The sequence below is a fragment of the Seriola dumerili genome, unplaced genomic scaffold, assembly GCF_002260705.1.
Source record: "Seriola dumerili isolate Sdu_G_001 unplaced genomic scaffold, Sdu_1.0 BDQW01000068.1, whole genome shotgun sequence".
NCBI classification, from domain to species: Eukaryota; Metazoa; Chordata; class Actinopteri; order Carangiformes; family Carangidae; genus Seriola; species Seriola dumerili.
The window spans coordinates 3,941,182-3,968,596 of NW_019174323.1; the positions used below are offsets into that span (position 1 = coordinate 3,941,182).

General features: G+C 40.6%; 3 protein-coding genes across 3 annotated transcripts in view; all 3 read left to right on the forward strand.

Annotated features, from left to right (window-relative positions):
* The first annotated feature begins 380 nt into the window (after positions 1-380).
* Positions 381-16,882, forward strand: LOC111220174 (rho GTPase-activating protein 15-like). Its single transcript, XM_022743172.1, has 17 exons — positions 381-566; positions 4,347-4,820; positions 5,790-6,029; positions 6,913-6,993; positions 7,641-7,763; positions 8,943-9,029; positions 10,492-10,559; positions 10,740-10,827; positions 11,299-11,400; positions 12,400-12,498; positions 13,260-13,365; positions 13,530-13,664; positions 14,674-14,772; positions 14,874-14,951; positions 15,118-15,249; positions 15,410-15,515; positions 15,615-16,882. The coding sequence occupies exons 1-17, from the start codon at positions 492-494 to the stop codon at positions 15,790-15,792; spliced, it is 2,271 nt and encodes a 756-aa protein (XP_022598893.1). The 5' UTR covers positions 381-491; the 3' UTR covers positions 15,793-16,882.
* Positions 16,883-17,821: 939 nt separating this feature from the next.
* vps25 (vacuolar protein sorting 25 homolog) lies at positions 17,822-23,689 on the forward strand. Its single transcript, XM_022743078.1, has 6 exons — positions 17,822-17,906; positions 19,385-19,530; positions 20,303-20,356; positions 20,482-20,570; positions 21,937-22,012; positions 22,864-23,689. Exons 1-6 carry the CDS (start codon positions 17,860-17,862, stop codon positions 22,974-22,976), a joined length of 525 nt encoding a protein of 174 aa, XP_022598799.1. The 5' UTR covers positions 17,822-17,859; the 3' UTR covers positions 22,977-23,689.
* A 1,142-nt stretch (positions 23,690-24,831) lies between these two features.
* The window catches only part of wnk4 (WNK lysine deficient protein kinase 4), a 41,563-nt gene continuing 38,979 nt past the window's right edge, over positions 24,832-27,415 (forward strand). Inside the window, exons 1-2 of the mRNA XM_022743475.1 lie at positions 24,832-24,906; positions 25,161-25,826. Of these exons, the coding sequence (XP_022599196.1) occupies positions 25,194-25,826 (633 nt within the window). The 5' untranslated portion in view covers positions 24,832-24,906; positions 25,161-25,193. The remainder of the gene's footprint in view (positions 24,907-25,160; positions 25,827-27,415) is intronic.

The following is a 27,415-nucleotide window of genomic DNA, read 5'->3' on the forward strand; positions in this document are numbered from 1 at the left end:
TGTTTTCATTGTCTCTTTCTGCTTTTGGCTCTTAGCACAAGCAGACAGTTGCCCTCTACCCCCCTATCCTGCGCAATGGAATTCACGCATAGGCTCACACAAACACAGACGCTCACCACCCACACACACACACACACACACACACACACACACACACACACACACACACACACACACACACACACACATCTCACCCAGTCCTCGCACAGTCCCTTCCTGCTGCTGCTATTGTAACAGAGTTCATAGTTCTCCTTTCTATCTGGGCTGCAACTGTCACAGCTGCAGCAAGAGGAGGATGTGCGCTGGAGGGTGTGTTTCACGAGTGTGCCGACGCCTCTCTCTCTCTCTCTCTCCCTCTCTCTCTCTCTCTCTGTCTGTCTCCCATCACAAGCTGATTGAACGTGGTCGCACGCTTTCGGGTCGCTGGTGTGGAGTTCGGTGTCAGTTTGTACATGTGGATTTATGGCTCCTCTAAATAGAACAATATAAACATGGTGGACATGTACTCCAGGGTTTGGTCAAGTCACCGGGCCCAGCGGGGCTTGACGCTGCCGGTGGTTCCTCAGGTAGGTCATCCCACTGGCATCAAAGCGGCTTTTATTTCCACATTGTCAAAAATTTCAGTCCGTGTGATCGGCGCACTTTACATGTTTATATGTTTTGATGACAGTCTCGCTTCCTGCTTTGCGTAAACATGTCACCTCTGCACTTGTCTCTCTTCCTGTTCTGCGTAAAGTGCCAGTGATCGGACGGCGCTCACAGCTGTTTCTGCCTTTCCAGACGTTGGTTTTGATGTTTTTACCTTTTTTTTTTTTTTTTTTTTTTTAGTTTGGATGTTCAAAAAAACCCCCCTCATATGGGTTTAGGTGTGAATAACAGTTTCATTTGTTGTCGATGAGCATTTCAGTCACTTGTTGTGGACCCCGGCAGGTCTTTGTAGCAAAACAACCGCAGTAGAGAACTGGCATTGTGATGTGGAGCGTCATACAGGTACACAGAGTGAAGCAGCTTCAAAGTACAGACATTTTAAAAACGGCGCTTTTCATCTGGAAATAAACAAAACGTCCCTTTTCTTCCATAATTTTGTGTTGAGTTTTAGTTTTTTTTTAAGGAAGACAGCAGACATGTTTTCTGTCATTAGGGCCTGATGGTGTTCGCTTACACACTGCAAAGATACTAACAAGACTCAAAGTTTTCAGATCCTCCACTACGTTAGTTTAGAAATACTCCTTTACAGATAAAAGTCCAAACTCGTCAAAATCTATAAAAACAAATCCTGCAGAAAAATTGTAAATGGATATAAATAACATTATTAGATTGTTTTCTGATGCATCAATATGTTGTTCAGTAGTTTCCAAACCTAGGGGGTCGCGCCCCTCACACAGTCATGGGATAAATCTGAGAGGTCGTAACATGATTGCGGAGGTAGAAACGAAGAAAAATAAAGTTTGTTTGTTTTTTTTAGGAGGAACTTGTAACGACTCATACAGTAGACGTCTTTTTGTGTGAGGCCACGAACGTTTTCACGTTTTCTATGTAAAGTAGCAGCTGTCAGATAAATGTGGTAGAGCAAAAGTAGTGGAGTGGACAGGTCTGTAGCGTAGGGTCTGTGCTACGACCTTGGTTGCCATGGCTACTGCCAGTGGGGACTGGGCCAGCTGGACTCTGTCCATTGTAGCTTTCCTAGGGACAGACATGAGCTATTGTTTTTAGGGCTTGCTAGTAAGTGACCTGTGGAAACAATGGAAACAAACTAAAGGACTAGAGAAAGGGGGGAAAAAAATCCTTCACATGAAGTTGCACACAAATTATACTGGAGTACAGTACTTGAGGAAATGTACTTGACATATTTGCATGCGAGTACGCACTGATATTCCCTTCAAAGTGATGACAGTCTATCACACCATTGCCGCACGGCGTTTGTTGATATGTTTTTACAGCTCATGCAGTTTTCCTTTCACTGCGTGTGGTTGGGTTCGGTTGGTTTGTTCCAGAGGATGGGGGCATTCCAGCGTAGCTATTTCAGATATCAATGAAGCAGCTCTTTCATTTCCTCTGTGCCTATTTCTCGTGGTCCCGTGGTTTGTGTGTGTGTGTGTGTGTGTGTGTGTGTGTGTGTTTTTGTTTGGAATCAATCTTGTTTCGGGGTCACTTGTCTGGTTGTCCTCATTGATTGCCTCATGGTTATTTCGAGATCAATAATGAAGCAAAGTCGGCAAAGTGATAACATCGTAAACACGGATAAAAAACACTCAAAGAAATAGATAAAATAAAAAAAAAATATTGTCCTCACTTTGCTGTATTTGAAGTTTTTTTCATGTTAACTGGTTTTAGTGATGTCTCCTGAGCTCCTCGGCCTGTTGGCAGCGCTGGAAAAAGTGTTCAGATCCTTTTATTTAAGCAATAGCAGCAGTACCAGAATGTAAAAATTCTCCATTACAAGTAAACGTGCTGCATTTACAAGCTTTAAGTGATAGAACATTATCAGCTTTACATACTTATGCAGAAAACGACTCCATTGATGCTGTTTTATTATACTGTATATATTATAGTGTTGCTATATGCTAAGTAGCATTTTACTGTTGTAGATGGTTGAGGTGGAGCAGATGTTATTGCAGGGCAGCTTAAATGTTTAATGAAGACATTACAATATATAATTATGTCCTAAAAAACACATTTTACTAAAACAAGGTGAAAAATCTGTTAGTACAGTAAGAATAATGTATTTTAAATTGAACTTAATTAAAGATTCTCCAGAAAGGAAACTGAAACAAGAAAGAAAAATGCAGGATGCTTCACTTTGTTTTAAGAAAACATGTGACCCAAGGGTTTGCATTGAAGACAGTGGGGACGTTCTCGCTGCTCTGGCAGACATTACACTTTTCAAAAAGAAAATATGACTTTACGCACTCAGTTACAGGCTAAAATGACACGGTGAGGAGGTAAATGGATTGCACTTTTCTAGTCTTGTTGACCACTCAAAGTGCAATACAGTACAAGCCACATTCAGCCACACACACTGATGACACATTCAGGGGTTCAGTATCTTGCCCAAGGACACTCTGACATGCAGACTGGAGGAGCTGGGAATCAAACCGCCGTCCGTCCGGGGAGCGAATGACCTGCTCGACCTCCTGAGCTGCAGCCACTGCAATGAAAACTCTTCTAATAGTGACGGGGAGCTTCAACTGTCAAATAAATGTAGCGTAGTAAAAAGTCAAATAATAAACTCTGAAACTAAAGTAGCATAAAGTTGAAATACTCAAAGTATAAGCACATCAACAGCAAACAGTCACCCCCCACCCCCCCGACATGTTTCTCTCTTGTACCTCTGCACATTGATCACAGTGATGAGCAGATGCAGCACAGACACACAGATATCAGCTCCTGTTAAATATAGACCATGTGGCTAGCTACGAGACGAGACTCAGTCAGAGTGAAGCCTGAAAGAGACAGCAGCCCCTCTTCTGTGTTTGTGCCATCATGACGGAGTTGAGTCACTCCAGGTCAACAGATCCCGGGGTTCTCACGGTCAGGAACGGGACCCAGGTGAGAGGAGGGAAACCAAAAGAAAGATCACAGTGTTTTTTTTTTAATCTGGCAGGGGTCATTTCAGGTGCAACTGTTACACTTGCTTTGTTGCATCACGGTTTCAGGAGTGCCGGGGTTTCAGAGGCAGCCTTCCTTCACACGCACAAGTTCCACTCTCATTGGCGTTGTTTAAACAAATTAGTTGTGATGATTGAGTCTATTTGCATGTCATGTTCCTGTCGAATCATGTGGAGCTGTGTTCATAAAAGTAAAGTCACGTGGAGGTTTCGCCAGCGTCTCTCTGAAAGGCAGAAACTGAAAAATGTGAGAGTTTTCACTGATTATTTGACTGGTAGTAGAGGATTCCTCAGCGTGCTGGTGAAACTGGCATGTCTTAGTCTGGAAAGACGAACTTTGACACGATGAGAGCATTAAACTCTTATGTGTGGGTGTGTTTTTGAGCACAAGAAATGAGGCTAGAATAAGGTAATGTTCATTATTGTGGCAGGAACACCTCTGTGGTCTGTTTTTTTTCTTTCTTTTTTTTTTTAGCTGTATACTTCCTGAGCTCTAAGCTGCAGAAGGCAGACTTATATAGAGCTATAGTAAGAGCAGTGGGCTGGAGGCTGGTACTTTGAATTTATCTTATGAAATGCTGTTGTCATCAACCAGAAAGTGACCAGAGTGTCATCTGAAAGCTTGTTTTAGCATGCAGAAAAGTCTCTTTATAAAAGCACACACACTGTTTGTGCGTTAGCTTTCGCTCTTGCTCTGTAAAAGCACCTGATTTTTTTTTTTTTTTGGCCTTTCTACAGGTGGAGAATGAAAGTCCCAGGTCAGCCGTGTACGTCAATGTAGCACAGCTTCGCCAGAGCATCTCTGAGTCTCCCCCCTCGGCTCCTTCGTCCTACTCTCCTTCCTACCTTGACCCAGAGGGATGGGAGGTGCACACTGACCAGGAAAGTGGACAGGAGTACTACTACCACCCTGCGACGGGGCGCACCACCTGGGACAATCCCTTCCTTGACTCACCCACGGACCCTGAGCCTTTCTCTGCAGAGGAGCCCCGCTCTCCCTCACCTCCTCAGTCGCCTGCCCTCTCTCTGTCCACCGCCTCCCCCCCTGCGTGGACCTCAGACTGGGAGCAGTTGGTGGATGAGACCAGCGGCCGCCCCTACTTCTACAACGCAATGTCTGGGGAGACGTCCTGGGAGCCTCCGGAGCAGCTGAGCCCGTATCCCCCTCTCATGGAGCCTATGAGCGTGCACAGGTTTCACGAGGACGGGCCGGTAAGGACGGCCTGGCTGCTCTACTTACCCTCCCTCTGTCTCCTGTTTTAGCTTCACCCAGGGGAAAGCTGTAAATACAGTCTGCTTTTAATGGAATTAAATCCTCCTGCACCACCACAGCAGACAGGACTCATTTTCATTAGGAAAGCTAACAGCACAAGTGCAGGATATCCCCAGTAGTGTCCCTAACTTTAAAAGAAACCAGACATCTGTCCTCATTTTGAATTAACTAAAAAAGACTGACGAAAACGTTTCACTGCACGTCCATATCTTGCATAACGCACACATTTACTGCATTTCCTCACTTGGTTCTCTGCTGTTTTTCTTCACAACACAAGCAACAAGTGACCTCTTTCTCCCCCATAATGACTCTTTTTTTTTTTTTTTTCTCAGCTTGAACATTAATGGGCCAAGACAGAATAATACTTTGAGGCCATGGAAATGCTGTGACTTATTTATCAAAGTCACGGCAAAGTCCTTGAGCTCTGTATCGGGGCCACAGAAGGAAATGATTCAACCGACATTATTATGTGAGATGAAGCAACATTTTTTTCAGCGTCAGTGTCTCTGTCGGTTAATTACTTCAACTGTTCCCGATCTGGGGGTCAGGGCTCCCCAGAGACGATTAAAGATATAGTTCAACATTTTTGGAAAATGCGCGTATTCACTTTCTCATTAAGAGTTATTCCTGTACAATCACAAATTGTAGTTTTTACACTCAGAATTTAATTAAGTGTAGTTCCCAAACTGTCACACTGTTCCTTTAAGAAGATAGGAAAGAAGAAGTTTGCCTATCTGTTAATTTTATAAAATCTAACTTTAGTTTTTTCTATGAAATGCAGGAGAGTTTTCCATCTTCAGGACTTCAAAAAAAAAACCATTGAGTTGCTATATATCCTCACTGTATTTTCAAGTTTGTGAGTGTGTGTGTGTCTTGACATGCGTTTCCACCATGTGTGCATCCCCCAGCCTCCCCTACCTGAGGAGGACTACCCCTCGGGGGATTACCCAGCTGCTGATCAACCAGAGTTGTACGAGGAGCTCCTTGCCACGGGGCCTCCAACCCTCCCTAAAGAGTACACCCTCAGCCACGTGAGCCGGACCATCATCCCCAGGGCCAACCTGGACCGCAGCACCCCGGCCGGTTGGAACCTCACCGTGGAACCAAACGGGACCTGGGTGTTCACCAGTGAACACTCTCCAGACCAGGTACATGTAGAGGACGTATAGGGATATGGAACTGAAGGTCATTTGTAATAGTTTTGATGTCAGTCTCAGAATCAGAGGCGAGGGGTTCTCTTTAGTCTTAAGGCCAGGGAATGCTTGAAACTAGTTCGCACAAGGCGTCATCCCATCCCATCCAGAATGGGAAAATTTACAGCCCTTCTGAACGACGGACAGCCGAAGCAAAAAAAAAAAAAAAAACCTGCTGTCATTCACGGTGTTGCGCTCTCTCGGCCGTACACACTAAGAGCGAAGGACTGACGAATGTCGACCTCGCGGTGGCACTTATGAGATCACCAGAGTCATTCGGATTCATCATTTTTTGGGAACCATGAATATCTTTATATCTTAATATCTTATCTGACCTTCCGCTTGTGGTGAAAGTGGTGGACCAACGGACGCATCAGCAGACCGACTCTGCCCTCCGTAGAGCCAAGCTGCTGCTGTGGCTAGAAAAAAAAAAAAAAAAAAGAGAACTAGAGTAAAAAAGCTCATATCCTGCATGTCTTCTTATCTCATCATGAGCTTTCAGAGGCTGCTCGACAATTGGACGAAGACTTTGTTTCGACTGACTACAGACTTTAGAGTGCAGACTCATTTTAAACCCCTCGCACTAGTACCAGTTTGTTTAACAACAGTGGCATCAATAAACCATGACGCAAGAAGTACTGCACAACTCTTCCCTCACCCCGTGTCCGTGCTGTGCCGTAATATGTTCACATCATGTTAATGTGTTGTTTAGGAGAGGAGCTTCTCATGTTGTAAATTATAGTTTTTTTTTTTTTTTTTAAGTCATTTTCTTCTCAAAGCAGTAAAAAATTCCTTTATTTTCATTGAACTATTTTTAACCGAGAAACTTATGTAACAGTGGATCAAGTCTGTGGATGATCGAGGGCAGACCTACTACTACCTGAGAGACGGCTCCAAGTCTCAGTGGAACCTGCCCGAGGTAAAGATCCTTCTTCTGTGGTTATGAAACTACAACAGCTGTTTATCAGAGTTGGGATTTTCCCTCCCTTTTGTTTTATGGATTTATTGTTTTCAGACATCAATGTCAATTTAGATTGTGATTATTGATCACATTCTTGCCTTGGGGCCAATGAAAAATAGTTTCCACTTTGTTCATGATATAAAGTAGATGGCAATAATATATCATCCAGGCAAGTAGATATAGATATTTTGAAGGGCTCATGTTCAATTTTAGCATATTTTTAGGAGAATATTAATTGTAACTAAAACTATGACCAAAAAAAAAAGACATTGGCAGTAGCTGAGAGGTGTGTGCAGGTATTCCTTTCAGGCTGCATACATCCCAAACAACTTTATCAATGAGTAAATAAAGGGCAGCCTGTATGTAGCCTGAGAGGCGATACTAAACACTCGCTGCACCACTTGTTCCTCATTTCTGGACTGTGGTGGCTGGACAGTAAGAATTTCAACATGACACTGTAGAAGTGAGGGGGGGACAAGATTTTGAAAATGACCCTCGTCTGGTTTAAGATAAAAAAACAGATTTGTTTGAATTTGTCTTGTCTTCTCTCCATGTTTCAAAGTTTCGTATTTAAATTAAACTAAACTGTGTTGTGGTCCCTCCAGGCCCCTGTAGCTCTTGGTCAGTCCAGGGTGGAGAATGGTGTTGAGGCGGAAAACGTGTCGATCATTAAAAACTGGAGACACACTATGGGACCTGCTCAGCTCAGCTCAGCCCAGGATGATGGGGTACACACTCACACACACTCACACACACACACACACTCTCAGACCTGCATCTACATGTACATGCTGTATCACAAATCCAGGGTGTGTCAGCCGGCTTAAGCAGAAAGTCAGGCAAAAGCGGTGAGGGTTAGTCCCTGTTTAGCAACGGACACTCCCCTTATTTAGCAAGGCAAATTACCTGCAGTGCAGTTTTATTTACAGCAACAGCTTGAGGACAGAGCAGCGGAGGGAGGAACAGGAAGGGCTGCATTTGTAGACAAACACCTGTACTTGCTCCTGCTAAGCAACTCAGCTCTCAGCAGACGTTCGATACCTTGCATGAAGGCACAGCAGTGGCAACATTTAACGCCAAGGCTGGTTTTTATTTCTCCTCCCACATTTAACACAAACGTGATCTGATCCCTTAATAACACTTGTAAGTGTGTCTTTAATCTTTTATCCCTATTGAATTAACGTGTATGTGGACACCTTTTTAAAAATGAACATCTTATTCCAAAACTTATTGGGGAAAGGTTTTCCACCTGGTTTTGGAGCCTGGCTGCAGGGACAAGAGCATTAGTGAGGAGGACCAGCACTGATGTTGGGTGATGAAGCCTGGCTCAGTTTGGTGATCCAGTTTATCTGGATGTGGTTGTGGTCAGGACAAGTTCTACCTCCCTGGGGGACTGGGACCTTTATTGACCTGGATTAGTGCATGTTAACATAGTCACAAAGTTGGAATCAACTAGCATTGAGAACCAAACAGAGGTGTCTACATACTTTTTTCCATTATTTTTGTTCATTATAAAGTGTGAAGAATGGTAGTGATGACAAAAACTGTGGTGCAACTATTATTTTATTTGAACCAGTATATTTATTTTTGTCTTTGTTCGTACAATCACACACTAAAAACACAATCAAGTGAAAAATATGAATGAAATTAAATACAGAAAAAAATTTAGATATCCATAAGTTACTATATTATATATATTTTTATTATTATATGATTTAAAAAAGGTTTACCCAACTGTTCTTTTTTACCTTTTACCACTGTATTAAGAGCTATCTAATATCTAATATCTATCTGACATACTTTTATGGCTGTAATCTAAGTTACATTTTAGATGTCCGGGCCTCATGTTTTCTGAATTATTATAAACCCTAAAATCTCACCTCTACTGTTCCTCTCCTCTTGTTCAGAGGTTCTTCCCGACTCACAGGAGGAACACGTCCGACTACAGCAGCGACAGCTCCAGCACAGGAAACTCTCCAGAGACGCAGCATAACGTGAGTGGAGGTTGTGTCGTGCGCTCACATCTGCTTGAAGCTGAAAAAAAAAGAAGAAGAAATGACCGTCAGTTAGCCATTAATGATATTTCTGTATCTCTCTCTTAAGGCTTTTGGGTTTAGAGCCTGGAGAAACCCTTATTATCTGACCTCGAGGTGGCTGCGCTATAACGTGGGTTGTTAGCTGAGTGTTCACCTGAGCTTGATCCATAGATAGCAGCGTCTATCTATGATGGGGCAAAAGGTGTGACTGATCACTCAAGGACTGTTTGTTGTTGAACAGATGTGTTTCATTCCCCCGCATCAAATACTGTGACCATTTAAATCATCTTTCATTTAGTGATGTATTTCCCCTGCAGCGACAAGCACGTATTAAAAATAGGGAATCCTGTTCTAAAATTACTTTAACTTTGGAAGATGCTGGCTTGATTTGTCAAACTCAAACTGCTGAAGCGTCATTAGCTTCAGATAAAAGCAGAAACAGTTCTCTTTTTTTATCCTCATGATTTACACTGGCATGGCATCAGAGCGGGAATCTTTTAAAGGCCAGTATGAAGGGGAGGAATGACAGCAGCAGGAAAAAACCTCAATGTGAACACGGGCACCTGAGTTTTGTTTTAAGACGGACTTGAAAAATTGTCGACCCCTTAGCAGAATAGTGCTTCTCCACAGCTTTAATGGGCTAAATTCAGCAATAGGTCTTTTAATACAGTCAATGATGAAATTAAGGTGAAAACATGAAAGGACAAGTGTGAGTCCAGAAATCCAGAATCCCGTGAAAAGACCGAAATCCTCCATGAATCGATCCGACTAACACGTATTGTCTGTTTATCCAAAGTCTGATGCGTCATATTCCTCTGTGCCGTAGAGATCCACTGTTTCCAAAAACTATTAAAAACACATCAGTGAGTCACACTGATGCACTGGGTGACATGTTCCTTCCTTAGCAGGAGCGCGCGCACACACACACACACACACACACACACACACACAGTAGTTTCTTTTGACTTAATCCCACACACACACACCGTCCTGCCGCCGGATATACCCACTGAAGTAAACTCACTAAATCTGTGGCTAAAAAAACGCACCAAAAACACCAGCCCAAACAGACGAGACTACATTTTTGTTGATATGTGTGTAGTGTTACTGAAACTACAACTTTTTTTTTTTTTCTTTTTTTTTTTTTAATCACAATTCACCACCACATAATCGAAGTTTGTCTCTTGGGAAAGTCCCCGCTGTGAGGAATTCATCATTGTTCACACTGTAATTGAGAAGTTTGGATGTGAAAGCCACTGCATGCATGGCTTCATTGAGTTTCAGCATTGTCAACAGAATTGTGTGTCCCTCATATCATCACATACTTTGACTTTACACATCAGTTTAACAATTACATATAAACAATACAGAGTTAAAATGTTGTTCTTGTTTTTTTTTTGTTTTTTTTTTACATTTTCAGGTGCAGAACTTGGAGAAAGCTGGAATCCTCAACAAAACAAAAGTGTCTGAGAACGGCAAGAAAGTAAGGTAAATCAAAACTGCCCTTCTCTTCTTTTTTTTTTTTTTTTTTTTTTTTCAAACGTATGACATTCTCATGTTTCAGGGTTTCTGATTTCGGGTGTGTTTGGAGTGGTGTGCCATCTCCCCCTCCCGTAGCTCTCCATGGCTTTGTTCTGTGTTAGTCACATAATTGTTCCCCCGTTTCAGGAAAAACTGGGCCCAGACATGGACGGTTCTCCACGGAGGAGTGCTGACGTTCCACAAAGACCCGAAGTCGGCAGCGACGGGGGCCTCGGTAGGACACGCGCTTGTTAAATAATGGAGAATAGAAGTGTTCATCATGCATTCATAAGAAACTCTGACACCTGAATGCTGCTGCTCTTGCTGCATTCTGTACATTTCTGAGAGGGTTGTGACTCGGTGAGAAGTTACTCACTGACTTTTCTTTATCTTTTTTTCATCTTGAAGTTTCAATACATCATGTGAAACTTTTTTTTTTTTTTTTTTCCATATAATCTACACTTTGGTATCATGTTTCATATTCCTAATAAAGGAAATGTAACATGAAACTGCAGCATAATGCAGGCTGTTGTGGCACCTTTAGCGGTGACAGCGCAGACAAACCCTCAGGTCATGAGCTGACAGTGACAGTGGCAGCTTGTGTTTAACGCAGCTAGCTCGTCTCCCGGAATGCCGTGCCATCAGTTTGGTAAACAGCTGTTTGTTTGTTTTTTTTGTTTTTTTGTTTTTTTTTGCTCTCTTACAGAACAAGACCAATCAGATTGTTCCAGAGGTTGCGGTGGACCTGCGAGGAGCCTCGATCGGCTGGGCCTCAAAGGACAAATCCAGCAAAAAAAATGTTTTAGAGGTGTGTTCGTTTGTTGACATAATGCAGTGTGTGCCTCTTGATGGATGTCTTGAGCAAATAACAGCTTCTCCGCTAAAACATGATCTCATACATTTATGTTCAATTTTAAAGATCTCATATTTTACCCTTTTACATTGTTTTATTTGAAGTGTTGATCCATAAGAAGATATATTTATAGTTTTAAGAACCAAAAACCATCTCAATGTAGTTTTACATCTCCTCTCTCAGGCTTCTCCCTGTAGCTCTAGTAACAACAGGTCGGTGAGCCAATCAGAAGAGAGGAGGCTCAGAGCCTCTTCTCTTCTGATTGGCTGACTGTTTCCTGAGTGATCCAATAAAAACATAGCAGATCTCAGGTAAACACTCAGAGAGACCAAATCCTGCAAGGTTGGATGATGGGTCCAGGTCTGCTGGGCCTGGGGCATGGCTGCTTTGTTGTGACATCACAAAGTTACAGAAGTCCTGGCGGCTGGTTTTGAGGCTCAGGTTCTGAATACAGGCTGTGTGCATTTCTCTGTGGACTGAGCGCTTTGATACTTTCACAGTATTAATATAGAACCTAGAAAAAAAAGACATGGAAATCTACCTTTATACAATATGGGACCTTTTAAATCAACAGTTGGGAGTTCAATTACTAAAAGCAGATAGGCTGTGACTTATCTAACTGTGACTGTAGTGGAAGAAATAATGGAAATAATGGTGCTAAATGAAAAGCAATGGGACCTCTAAAGTTATTACAAGTCACCCTGAGAAGGACATGAATGTCAGGAGCAAATTTCACAGCAATCCATTCAATAGTCGTCAAGACATCACAAGAGAGCTACACTGCTAGCATGATTAAAAAATGTAATTTTATTGACGGTGATCAAACAACTCACCAGCTGTCATCAGATTGACAACTCATATTGGGTCTCATCGCTCGTAGTAAGAGGCCCTTTAAGATATAAGACAAGTATGATGAAGTCTCCTCTTTAATGTCTGATCCTCCTCCTCCCTCAGTTAAAAGGCAAGAACGGTGTGGAGTTTCTGATACAGTACGACACAGAAAGCATCATCAACGACTGGCACAAAGTCTTAATGGACACCATACGACAACTGGTAAGTGCTTCCATTCGCCGTAGTTGATGATTGAAAATCATCAGCATTACACTGCAAAAAGAACTTAAGCTTAACAAGTTATTTCTGTCTGTAATTGAAGTTTGACATTTTGGGGAAGAACACTTTCTTGCTGAGCGTTCAATAAGATGATTATACCACTCTCATATATGGCTGTTCAATGTTTAGCTTACTAATTAACTGCTATATCTATTATCTATAGATATATGCTATATGTGTTTGTTTATTTTGGTTTAGTTTAGTTTTGTTTCCCCCTGCTGGCAGTAGCCTCATATTTAAGACTGACATGTGAGTGGTATAAAACTTATCTTATCTCTTATCTGAATCTGTATAAGAAATGTAATACTATTCTTTCAAAAGAATTAGAGGAGAAAAGGAGTCCGTATCTAAAAACAAGAAAGAATAAAGAAAGTTGCTGCACTCAAATCAAATTAAACTTTATTCATTTAATAAAAAAAAATCTATAAATAAGTTAATTTGCTTTGAAAATAATTCACAATCTCTGTGTTCTTAATACACTGGGAGATTGTGCTCTTTTAAGAAAAAAAAATACACTTAAAGAACTGAATTACAGAAAAATAAAAATACTTGGTAAGTAGTTTAGTATGACTCAGGTTGCTAAATTCAGTTTAAAACATTTGATTGCCTGAACTATGTGATAAACCTTTTCACTCTGAGACATAAAAGTGATTTAAATTCTGTTCAGTTCAGGTTTCTTGATATTGTCTCTGTCTGTTTATCAGGAGTACCAGGACCATCACTCAGAGGAAGAGGATGGGGACTTGTATGAGAAGATTCCCAACACAGAGCGAGATGACAGGTCTGCAGGTGGCATAGACAAGCGAAGATGTAAGTTCAACAAATTCCATTTTTATCCTTCACTGTGAGAGAAAAACCACTTGTGATTTAATTGTGGAATGATTGATGTAATCATTTAGACCTAGATATATTAGGCCCATTGAGAGCTACAGTTACACCCGTTTTAAACACCGTCTTAACACCGCTCTCTGTAGCCTCTAGGCCGACTATCACGCCCTCATCCAGCTCTGCAGGAGACGCAGACCAGAAGAGGGTTCGAACCAAGCTGATGAAGTTCCTCATGAAACGCCCGACGCTGCAGTCCGTCAAGGAGAAAGGCTACATCCGAGGTACTTTCACACACAGACGTATTGTACTGTAGTTCCTTCCGCTTCTTTTTATATGAATAGAAGTAAAAAGAAAATGAACCCAGGAGTGACTGCAGTTTGTCACTTCTACCCTGAACACTAATGTTTGTGATTACAAGCATGTAAACACAAGCGAGTCCAGATCAGATCTTTATTCTCCCATAGAAATGAATTCTTTTGGCAGTGAAGCAGCACAGAAAACATAAAACATAAAGATAAGTTGAGATAATAAGACAATTCAAGATAATGATATGATTTGTTGATACTACACGCAAAATACAGAATAAAATAAAAGGTCCATTACTTCGAGGCTGTTGCTCACCAGTAATTTAACTCAAAACTATGATAATGTTACGCAGTTAATTTTCTGTTTCATATGTTTAAATTCCCCTGGCAGCAACAGGCTGGTTTAAATATTAATAAAGTTGGTGAAGCTATTTTAGCCTTGGAAAAAGTAACTGTTGCGCTGACGACAGCAAACACGTTCTTATTATGATTTAATCTTATCACTATGACTGAGATGTACTGTACATTTAGCTCATTGTGTATATTTTTCATCTTCTGATAGTCATTACACTCTATCTCTGTACATTTATTCATTTTGTACTTATTTCATACTGAATATATTACATGTGCTATATATTATATTTCTGTTTATATAGGCGCTGAAATCTGACGATGTAATCCATACTTTTTTATAATAATTGATGTTTGATAAACAGTCTATACTTACATGTACTAAAGTTGAAATTGTGGTTTGTTAATAGCCATTTTACCTCATTTGTTTAGTTTCTTCTTTTAATGTTGTATTTTTTCAGTGTAAGAACTACATTTTCTCATATTGATTTTATATATCTCTTCTGTCTGATCTTATGTGTTTATAAGGAGTATTAATATTTTCAATGTGCATATCTTTGATGGGATGATAATACCGCTACTAGAACCACTACTACAGTATTAATAACACTAATAATGTTCCTATTCCCTTCAGAGAATGTGTTTGGTTGCCACCTGGGCTCACTGTGTGCACAGGAGAAGACCACAGTCCCTAGTTTTGTGGACAGATGTATCAATGCTGTAGAAAAGAGAGGTAATCCACCTTGTCTACATCAAAGTCAAAATTACACTGAAGTCACTTTGCTGTAGTGAAGCAGTTAACTCACTGGTGCCATATGACGTGTTGATTTCCAGGTTTAGACATTGATGGACTCTACAGAGTGAGTGGGAACCTCGCTGTCATTCAGAAACTACGCTTCAAGGCCGATCATGGTAAACTGCAATCACTTTACCTGTTCACACGTATTGAAACTTGAGAATACAAAGAAAGTGGATGTTTCATAGCGCATGCAAGGATTCACTGCAGTATCTCAGCGCAGACAGCGGCGGCGCCCCCTGCTGTGTTTTAATGGTGAATGCACCTGTTGTGTTAAAACAGAGGAACTGGACCTCGAGGACGGCCAGTGGGAGGACGTTCATGTCATCACCGGAGCGCTGAAGTTGTTTTTCCGAGAGCTCGCTGAGCCGCTTTTCCCATTCAGCTACTTTAATAGCTTCATCTCAGCCATCAGTAAGCAGATGTTCAAAGCCATGAATCTAAAGTCTTTGTTGTTATTTGGTCAAACTACGGCAAATATCTAAATGTGTGTTTAGTGTGAATGATGCAGGTGTTGGATGGTAGATGAGAATATATTTATAACTGATTAATAACTTTTGTCCTGTTTTTCTAGGAATTCCTGATTATAACACAAAACTGCATCACATGTGTGAACTGGTCAGAACACTTCCTGCTCCACATCATGAGACCATGAAACTTCTTTTTGGGCATTTACGCAGGTATACGTCATTGTTTTCTCGAGGCTCACCAAAAAAAAAAAAAAATCAATAACATGAAAATGATGACTCCTCATGTTGTTATTTTATTTCTTCTCACAGGGTCATTCAGTTTGGGGAGGACAATCGCATGACTGTGCAGAACGTGGCAATTGTGTTCGGCCCGACGCTGCTTCGGCCAGAGATGGAGTCGGCCAACATCGCGATGCACATGGTGTTTCAGAACCAGATAGTTGAGTTCATTCTCAATGAATATGAGCGCATCTTCCGCTCCAGCTAAAGCAGTCACAAGCCTCCAGTGCAGACCTGGGCAAATGTCTAAATGTGCTCAAGTTATTTGAAGTGCTAGATTTACCTTTTGCATGCACATAAACAGCTTCGGTGCAACACCTGAAAATGAAACTCTTCTTGTAAGATAAGCTGAAGGGCTTTTCAGGTTTTCTTTGCTCGGAATATTTGAAGTTTAATCACTTGAAACTTTATAGAGGACTCTTCAAATAGTCTTTGCTGAGAATATCTGAAGCATGTTTAACCATTGTTTTGTCCAGATTTACTCCATAGGAGGCTCACACTGTTAGAACTATCTTTGGCAGTATTGTAGGATTGGAAATTAAGCCACACAGGTGTAGACAGGTGTGGTTTGGTTTCCCGTCTCAGAGCTATTGAGCTTGTTTCTTGGCTGGAAGAAGGACTGTGTCAGTTTGCTCTCGCTCCGAGATTCTAGCTGTCTTAATCTCACAAGTCACTTTCTGGAGATTTAAATTGTTTATTTTAATTTTTTAATTTTTTTTTTTTGTTTCAGTTTGTCTAAATTGCAATTATAATAGAACCCAAGTCAAACCCAGACGGATGCATTAATTCTCTCTTTAAAAATGATCAACAATTGCTTCCATCTTTATTTTAGAAAGTTTAATGACTTTTAAATGTTATTTTGGATTTGAAGTTAAAGTATATCACATATTGCAATAACTCAGATTGTATTCTAATATTGCATTTTTTGTTTTCAGTTTCATTTTTACCCATGGATTCTTTTATTGTAATATAGAAATGTATAAAAAAATAAATATTAATACCAATATCTTGCTGTGAAGTAGATGGTGACCTAGAATCCTTGCGCAAACTATAGGTTATTTCCCACTGAATCATAAAACACAATTTTTCAATCATGCTGTACATGAAGAAACTGTATAATGACAACATAGAAATATAAATAAGTAATACATCTTTTTGACAGTTGGCAGTAAAGTCAGAATGATGAATGTATCAGAAAAGTGGATAATAGAAGAGATTTATGTCCTGTATATAGAAATAGATGGCATATTTATGCTGAACATTGTTGACAGTGCACAAGTTATTCAATAATAAAATAACTTTGTAAAAAAGGAAGAGCTGTGTGTTTATTCTTGTCCAAAAGCTCATGAAAATGTGTCTATAAGCAAGCAATGTGCTGTACAAATGGGAGAAATTCAGCTGAAGTTGATGGGTGTCAGATATTTTTAATTCTTCATATTTTGTTTCAACTGAGATTATTCATGAACAGACGTATGTAGTCTATCACAAGTGATTCATAGTGGTGGAAGAAGTTTTTGAGATCCTTCACTAAAAGCAGTAATACCACCAAAGTCAAAAACAAAATGCCCTATTACAAATAATATTGACTCAAAAGCACATATGTGATACCAGCAAAATATACATAAAGTATTGAAATTAAAAGTAGTCACTATATAGAATGCTATTTCCATTGTGTTATTGTTAGGTATGTTATATTGAGTGATCAACTGACTTAGAGTGAAAATTTCAAACCCAGTCTTATTCAGCCTCTTCCTACACATTCTTGCTTTCCCTTAAAAACTTCATTTAAACTTTAAACAGGTTGCAATTGTATTCATTTTTAGACATTAATTCAACTTTTTCACACTCTTCATACATTTTCTTTAATCTCAGATCAAGTTGCACATTACCTGCAGATTTCAGGCCATACATAGAGTAATACAAATTAAACTATGCAGCTCAGTCTTTCTGTATGTACCTCAGTTCAATTGTACTGTATTTTACACTTAATGTGTTTTGTCTTTGGTAAATCTGTGTAGTTAGTCAGAATAATTATTTAATGTCTATTAATGTCTATATATTTGTCTTTATATTTATTTCATATTTTTTGTGTTTTATAGAGTCTTTGGTAAATATGTGTGATTAATCAGAATAATTATTCAATGTCTATATATTTGTCTTTATATTTATTTCATAATTTTTGAGTCTTTAGTAAATCTGTGTAGCTTGTCGGACCCATTTTAGAGGGTGGACGCGCTTCCGGAGGCTGTCAGCTGTGAACACCGCATCAACTGCAATGAGTTTTGAGTGGCCCTGGCAGTACAATTTCCCACCGTTTTTTACGTGAGTCGGCTTTTTCTGAACCATATTTTTGAAACATTAATTATCTTTGCTTATTAGCCTCCGTTGTCTATATATTATTGAATCGAAGTGTGTCGATTTGCGAGCTAGCATTATGTTAGCCAGCTAACTGGCTAAACGAAAGAGCTAGGGAAGTGGATCTATACACCTACTGGCTCTCTAAAGTTCATCTAACAGCGTTATTCTGGTTCATTCAGTGACGTATGAAGGCTGCAAACATGTGAAACACATCAATATATACATAATTTATTATGATGCGGTGTGTTTAAGAGCCCTTTTAGCTGTAGCTAGCTGTTTTGATAGTCATCTTTGCCTCAGTCTCAGCTGTCAGCTACCAAAACACGTTTATAAAGGTTTCCAAATAAAGCGTACATGCCCATAATCTATTAACCAGTGTTAGAACTAGTGACCTATTTGATTATGTAACATGGTGTGAAATTTCAGCCATATACTGTCACTTCAAATGTTTTTTTTTAAATCACGGTCACCCTATAGTTAGTAAGATAGATAGATAGATAGATAGATAGATAGATAGATAGATAGATAGTATCATGACATCACATGAAAAAAAAACACAAGTTAAATAGACCAAGATAATTGTAAGAAAAAAGTGCAGGTTTACAAAACGGTCAAATAGGCTGATATGGATAAACACTATGAATAAATATAGAATACAGTTATTAACATTGACGTTTGTGTCGATAGAACTATGTAGACTATCTAAACAGAGCTGGCAGTAAATCCTACCCCATTCATCATAGAGAATAACAGGCACACCTCTCTCGCACATACTCACCAGCCTGACAATATCTAGAACACCTCAGCGCTGAAATTCCTGTAAAACGAATTTATCATAGACATAGTGGGCGAATACAAGGAACAGAGTGAACAGTAACAGTATAATTTCCTGTGCACTGATACAAAGTATTAACTGTATGTTTTCTGCTGTACACTGGCGACCATTTTAAATTGGTACGAGTGCAACACAGAGACAGTTGAGAAGTGTTATTCTAAGAAGTTCCACTAATAAGGTCAGTGGAAATTGTGATAATATGTGATAACTGGGTTTTATCTCCTGTAGTCCCTTCTCTTTAGAAATGCTGATTATTTCATGTAAATTATTATTAGATAAATGAACAGGGCTCAAACAGAAGAAGATTTAGTAGCCTTCCATTTCCACTATGTCATTGCTGCTGTGTGGTCAGTAAGTTATTGAAAAAAAAAAAAAAAGAAGATAAATAACATAAAATATGAGCAATATATAAAAGTAAAGCGTGACACAGGATGAACTCACTTTTTACTATGTCTAAGAAGTCTAGAAGAGCATATTTGTCTCTCTTTACATGCACTACATTTACAGAGGGATTGAATCTTATCTGGTGTTTGCATTGCTGTCGGCTTGCTTGGTTTGCCCTTCGGCGACTGTGCGTTCCATCTTTTGCTCATCTCTTTATGGACAGGCTACAGCCCAATGTTGACACCAGACAGAAACAGCTGGCAGCATGGTGTTCCCTGGCTCTGTCGTACTGCCGGCATCACAAGCTCTACACCCTGGACGTCATGGAGGCCCAGGAAAGCCCAATGTTCAACAACAAGAAGATAGAGCGTATCCTAACAGTCCACCTGTGGTTCAGCCAAGGCCAGAATTTTCCCCATACATTATGCAGCTTAATTCGGATCGGCTAGTCAAGGGTTTATCGTCTGCTTCCTTTAGTGGGATATAAAAGTACACTTCACTCAGAGGATATTAACGTTGACACACTTTACAATCAGGGTAGGTTTTTAAATGCTTTTTAGTGTAATGTAGCTGTAGTAGCTCCCCTCTTCCTCTGCAGTAGCTTGTGTTGAATTTGAATTTGTGTTTGTTTATGTCTCTTAATTTTGGTGAACATACATTCAGCTGCCATTTTATTAGGGACACCTATCTAAAACTAATACAACAAACCTGCAATGATGATAATGGTAATCCTACCTTTGTGAAGGGTTAGTGTTTACTCAACTCGATGATCACTGCATTGCTTTATACTGAGAGGTGTTTCTGATAAGTTTGTCTATCCTTACTGAATAAGAGGAGTAGACAAAATATTGAAGACACCTCTCACAACACTGTGCAACAGCACCCAAACCTAAATCCTCCAAAATGATCATAAAGGTGAATAAACAGCTTTTTTAAATAAAACTGAACATTATAACCTTTGTGAAGAACCATTGTAGTATGTGTACCTAATAAAATGGCAACCGAATGAGTTTCATTTTAGAAGTCAAGTCATGTCAATGTGATCACTGAAAACATTTAACCTCTATAAGTCAGTTTTTCTGGTGTTAGTGTAAGTTTTTGAATTTCAAGCTACTGCCATCAGCCCTTGACTGAATTCCAGGAAAACTGTCAATGGAAGCAATTCAAGTTGTGTTTGAGGAACTGAGGAAAAAAGGTAAATTTTGTTCTGTCTGGACGTTTGTGCTGTGTTGACATTAAGAATGCTTATCTCATTGTCTCACTGCGGATTAATTTCATTGGTATTGAACTTGTTGTATCATTGTTTTTGGCTGACCTCAGGCAACCTCGAATGGCTGGACAAAAACAAGTCCCGGTGTTTAGTCATGTGGAGACGACCAGAGGAGTGGGGCAAGTTAATATACCAGTGGGTGAGTCATCAAAACTCAGAGACACACCGCACTGTTTGTGAAACTGAGCATTTGTGTTCATTTGTGGAGCTGATAAAGGATAGATGGAAAGCAGAAAGTGTTCTTTAAAGCTATAAATAAGAGGTAAATTGCTGCTGTCAGATCATGTTGTTCAGTATTACAATATTATGATGTTATGAAAACATCTAAGATATTAAGTGGCTAAATTGCACAACAGGGAGAGAACAAAAAGATCTACACTACAGCAGGTGACTCTTGTATTTTTATAAAATAAATAGACATGAAGAACAACAAACTGTAGAATATCTACATATAGGGATTAGGAAGAAATTCACTTACTTACATGATCTGCTGCATGTAAACGTATATTTTTAGGTTACTTCGGCTCATTTAAACCAGAGGAGTGTTTCATAAAGGAGACTCAGAGGCACCGGGACCAATCTAGTCAAGTTTTGGTTTAGTTCATGACGTTGAAACACCGACCAAGCATCAAGTGTAGAAAACAGACGTTAAGACAAAACTGCAATGTCTGTGGCTACAAAGCAACATATTAAAGTTATATATTACAACAAAAACTAACAATCACTGCAATAAACAAAGCAAAAGAGAACTTTTAACAGCAGGTTGTAGGTCAGCAGTGAGAAGTAGAAGTACAGATGAACTGAATGGCTGTAGATGTAAAAAAAAAATTCAACTGTTAAATAACTTTGAGTTGTCAAATAGGACAGAGTCGTGTTGTTGTACTTACCCATCGCTCTGCATGTGCTTTTCAAAAAGCTTTTAATATTTTTAAGTTTGAAGAGAGAGTGCTGAAAGGATACATCTGGTAATATACTTCAACAGATACCCCTCTACCAACAAGAATTTGTATGTTTATGTTATTCCTCTGTTCCCTAGAGCACCGTTGTTGTCCAAAAACTCTTAAAAACACCGTCCTGCTGCTGTAAACACTCACATTTGTTTTGGTCCTTTTGTGCTATGTGTTAATACCATGAAAAAAAACCCAACAATATAGAATATACCAGCCTTACATTTCAGCAGTTACAACTGTCACAAGGAGTGTCAAACATAGTAGATAGGCTGCGCGCACCCCACCAGGTAGAAACATCAGCTGGATGATTTACCATGAACAGACCCAGCATTCTTCACGTCTGATGATAAAGACCTAAAGTTTGTTAAAAGCTTATTAATGCTCTATTTATACTCATGTGCTCCAGGTCTCAGCCCTCCAAAAACAAAACTTGTAGCAGAGAACAGGTGTTGTGTTCAGCCATGACCGTTGCAGGAAAACACCCGACATTTATCACATTATTTAAATAACTTTGATGTTAGTCAGTGACCATTATTCTGTTTTCTGTCGTTTTAGGTTTCCAAAAACGGGATGGTCAACTCTGTGTTTACACTTTACGAGTTGTCCAACGGTGATGACACAGAGGGCGAAGGTATGGCTCCGTTAAAATGCTAAAATGAAACATTGTTTCAAGCTGATTGATTTTGTATTTAATTTAGAGTTAGAAAAATATCAAATATAAGCCCTGTAGGAGTCTGCATTCATTAAGTGCACACAGAATCAGTGATTATCTATTAAATCACTTGTTAAGACTAAGAGGCTTTTATCAATTCAATTAATGTTCCACTTCGAGTGTATTTCCTGTTTTATTTGTTTATGTCCAGTGGTGGGATGTAACTAAGTACATGAACTCAAGTACTGTCATAATGCCGAGGTACTTTTACTTGAGTATTTCCAGTTTGTGCTACTTTATACTTCAGAGAGACAAAATATAGGAAATGTTTTACTTTTTACTCCACTATGTTAATTGACAGTTTATTTGACACCTTTTGTTAAACCAGTAGAGTATGAAGTACCTAAAATTACATGAGGTAATAATATCCCATAATGAATAGATAATTTATAATATAACACTCTAAAAGGTGTTTTTCTGCATAATGAATTTACTTCTGATATTTTATGTACATTTTGCTAATAATACTTTTGAACTGTTATTTCTAAAGGATGAGAATAGTTTTTCTTCTGTTTATTTCACTTTTTTTTATCTATTTCATTATTCTCTTTAATTATTTTTGTACTTTTAGTTTCCTAATTTTATTTATTTGTCGTCCTGAAATGTTTCAATCTCGATGTTAACCTTTAAAGCACTTTGTAATATTGTTTTGAAATGTTCTGTACAAATAAAGTTTATTATCATTATTATTATTGTTATCATAAACAGTAATTGTTTGTTGTAATTGTACCTTCTGACATAAACTTTAGTGTTTTTGTTTTTTCCTCCAGAGTTCCACGGTCTAGAAGACTGGATGCTCCTTCGCTCGCTGCAGGCTTTGCAAACAGAAGGCAAGGCGGAGATCATCACCATGGACGACGGGAAGGGCGTCAAATTCTTCTGAAACGGTGCTGGAATCACACACACTCTGTCTGGGAGCCCTCATTCTGTACCTTACAGGCAAATGTTAAGATTTAGCCATTTACGGCTACACAAGGTGCACCTCGTTGCCCAGCCCAGAGGACGCTGGTCCAGTAAATGTTGTTGCCTTTTGGTTCGCCCAGTTTCAAAGCCTTTTCTTATTGGAAGAGAACCAATATCATTTATAAGTGTTTGGGTGGGAAAAGAGCATTTGAGGTGTGACGGGTAACGTTTGTTGCCATTTAAACATGCAATGAGTCTATCAGGGGTCTAAATATATATAAATCATATCTGAATACTTTAGGGGAAAATCCTTCCCCACCAGCTGTAACTTTACTCTTTCTTTATTGTAAATAAAACTAGTTTTATGCCAATTTTTCCCTGTTAACAAATTTACGCGGTATAATTAGCTCTGGACCTCCGCTCGGCTGTTTTTCCTCTGTTCCAAAGAAATCCCAGAACACAACACCAGAGGGACTTTTTATTTTGAGAATAAATGCTTCCAGAAGAGGAACACCGGAGAGACTTGAACCACCAATCCTGGCTCCACTCAGCTGAGTGTAATGATAGTGGACTTCATGTACAGATTGCTGTCATCCTATTATTGTGCAGTATCTACTGTGACACTCCTGTTATCTCCTCTCTCTCTCTCTTTCTCTCTCTGTCTATATTCAGTTTCTTTTTTTCATATCCTGTAGGAAAATAAATTAGAAATTTGCTAATTTTGTTCCTTTCATGTCTCTGCAGAATGTTTGAAAATGCGTTAACTTCCATTTTAATCCCAAAACTTATCCACTTCGGTGATGTGTGGAAAAACATGAATGATAATGTTAACAGCGCCCCGCAGTGTGTAGACGTGCGGATTCAAACCACAGTGATGGATGTGCTCTACTTTCTGCCTGCAGCTGTACAGAGTGACTGAATGGTCCACTCACATCATGTGCTGCCGTGTCCCAGCCTGTAGGGATGATACAGCTCCAGGGAATCCTGTGTGTGTGTGTGTGTGTGTGTGTGTGTGTGTGTGTGTGTGTGTGTGTGTGTGTGTGTGTGTGTTTGCTGATAACACCCAGTGTGTGCTCTTGTAGGACAGGTGGGGCCCTGTGTGGCCTTGGCTGATAGAAGTGTCCAGTTTCAGCAGCAGTCCTCTGTATGGCTCCCTCTGCAGGTGAGGCCCGTCCGCTGTCCGTCCCCCCCCCCCCCCCCCCCCCCCCCCGGGCTGCATTCAGTATCTCTCACTGAGGCTAATCAAATGAAGGCAGATTGACACAGATTGAGAGGATGGTAGTGAAATGTTTTTATCAACTTTAATTCAGAGAAATCTGAGGAGGTGACGTCTTGATCAATGAAGGGCCAGTTGGAGGAGGAGACAGCCTGTCCTGCTGCTGCTTTTGCGTACAAGCTGTGAGGTGAACAGCAGATGGACACCGGCACATGTTCAGCTGATCAATACAAAGAAATGCCAAAAAATAATTGTATCGATCCTCTCTGAAACTCTTCCCTTCTTTTCCATCTTACATGATACTGCTCCAATTTAGATTTTTAAAGATCTTTTCGGACACCAAATATCCACAACAATTAAAACATTTGAAGGAAAAACACTCGAATCAAATGTTGGTGTTTTACAGAGCATTAGTTTGCAAACACTCCTCAAGTCGTTCTGTAATTACTCCCTCTGGCTCGTCCTATTATCGCGTCAAAGCTGCGAGGGGCGGAGTTGGGAGCGCGCACCGGGAGCGCACAGGACGCGCAGCCCTCCGGAGCTTTTGTTGATATAGGCAGCTCCGTCCTCTCAGCGGAGGTTATGGCTGAGGACTTTGCAAAGAGAGGAGAAGAGAACAACAGGGATTATTTGATAGGAACGATGCGTTAAAGTGCGTTTATGTGAGACATTTCCTACACAGCGGCTGTGATGTGTGAGTATGTTTTTATTTTTCTGTCTTTTATAAACTTAGAGGATATTTCTAAGGTTTGCTTTTGCTACAGGTGAAGGCAGCTCTGATATTATAGTGAGTTTATGGTTAAATCTGGTCTTGTTAGTCGTGTAACAGCTCTGTTGTGTTGTGGTCAGCCTTAGTTTAAAGACACTGACTCCACTGACATCATGGAAATGTAACGCTTAACTTAAAGTAACGGTGCTCTGTTGCCCCAATGCCATTTCCACATTTAGGCTCTGAATCAAGAAGGCGTTGAACCTGCTACAATGTCACACGCACAGGTTGAGATACCAGGACGCGGTTTCCCAGGCCTCTCTATGGATATGACCGACGACTGTTTATCCAGGGTGCCATCCGTGCTGAGGACGCACGGTTTGAGCGCGCGGAGAAACTCTTACGGGCTGCAAAAAATCAGCATGGACATCGATTCGCCTCTATACAGCGGCGCCCTCTCCAAAGCCTTGTCCTGGTCAGCTGAGAATATTTTAACTGTGCCCGAGTCCAGAGCGGAGGACGAAAAAACTGACGAGTCTCCGCCGTCTCCGTCTCCAGTTTCCAGCCCGGGGACCAGCTCCAACACGCCCCCGTGCAGCCAGGAGCCCGACGCGGGGTCCCTCACCGGTGACTGGGATCCCGTCCCGAGATCCAGCCCTCAGGACGCCAGCTCGGACTCCGAAAATGAACTTCAACACAAACAGCACAAGATCTTGTCTCGCATCACGTTTGATACTCAGTGGGAGCAGGAGGAGAAAGAAGACGTGGAGACCAAAGCGGTGGCGACCTCACCTGATGGAAGATATCTCAAATTCAACATAGAGATCGGAAGGGGATCTTTCAAGACAGTCTATAAAGGGCTGGACACAGAGACTACAGTGGAGGTGGCGTGGTGTGAGCTACAGGTAGGATGGCTTGTTTTTACATTTCACTTTAGGCCAAAAGCTTAAGTTTCCTTAAAAGGCTGTAAATTGGAGCAGATCAGCCACATGTAGCTTGTTTTGAATTAGTTTTTTATCAATTAATTAAATTCTGATAAATATAATGATAAATAGAAGTTTTCAATTTGTCTGTTCCTATTCAAAAATCACCAATGTTTACACTTCATAAACTGTAGTATGTCTCCCTCTCTCTTCCCCAGCAACAAACCTGAGTCAATTATATAGGTTCATATCCTACTTTCCCTGCTTCCCTGACCCACTCAGCTCTCAAATTCCACCCCCTCCAGCCATCAAGGGTTTGATGGTGAAGCAGCTAATCTACTGCATGTTATTCCTTGTTGACCTTGAGTTGGGCTGTGTCAGGCCTACGCACGGTAACCCAGGTCATCCTGTCAGCAGTCAGCTCCAACTGAACCACTCGGCCCGCCATGATCCCCTCTAATCTCTGTTTTCATTATCAACCGGTGACACCAAGGCGAGCTCTCGGAGTAGTCTCACGTGCAAACTAAGAACAACCGAGAGGCAGCTGCGATGATCCACCGTCAGTATTTGTGTGTGTGTGTGTGTGTGTGTGTGTGTGTGTGTGTGTGTGTGTGTGTGTGTGTGTGTGTGTAAGATAATAGAGCCATATGTGCTTTGAAATGTTTCCACCCTGCAGTGTCCAGCCTGCCAGGGCATCTATGCTCACGTGTAACATGTAAACATCAGGGTTAAACTACTGTTTAAAGTGCTGATGTGAAATTATAGAGGTGTCAGTACATTTTTTTTTTTTTAATGTCACAGTGTTTGGCATGTAGACACCCAGCAGCCTGGGTAGCAGCTGCCACCCCTCTTGCTTACATGGTTTGATAGCACAGCGGGGGATTTAAAGATTTAAGCTTTAACTCCACCGTTAACATTTGCAGCTGTGTGTGACGTGTATCAGTATCTGGCTGCAACCCCTTTAAACCTCAAATTAAGCCCCGTGGCGCTGACACTGAACCACATACCTGCTGGCAACAGTTACTGTTAGTCTGATCGGTCCGATCTTTAAAGATAATTGTAGTTGTTTTAATATGTAGCGTCACATGAAAGCACCGTCTCCCTTCGCTCAGTGGAAGATGCACAGAGGTGATCTTTGTCTTGTGTTAAAGCTCTGCAGGAAGCACCGGAGCACGCAGACAGCCAGGGATTATCTAGGGTGAAGTGAATCTGCCTCCGAGGCCTAAAGCTCCAGCAGGTGGGGACTTCTGCCTCAAGAACCCACCTGTCAGTTCACACAACAGGTGTCTGTTAGGGGGAGGTGGAAGCACAGTCACTCCCTCAGCCTCTGTTAGGCACATATGTCCCTTCACCTGCACTGTTACAACACAGTCGTAGACGTCTCACACCCTCCAGTCAAACACGAGCAGGGGTTCTTCAGTGTGTGCTGTTTTTGACTTTTTAAAGCATCCCCCTGCTTTTTAACTTTTGTGGCCTGGAAAGGTACAAGACACTGTGCTGCAGCTCTGTGGCCGGGGGCCATACTGGAAACAAGCATGCTATTTCATCTCTTTACTTGAGACATGAGCCCA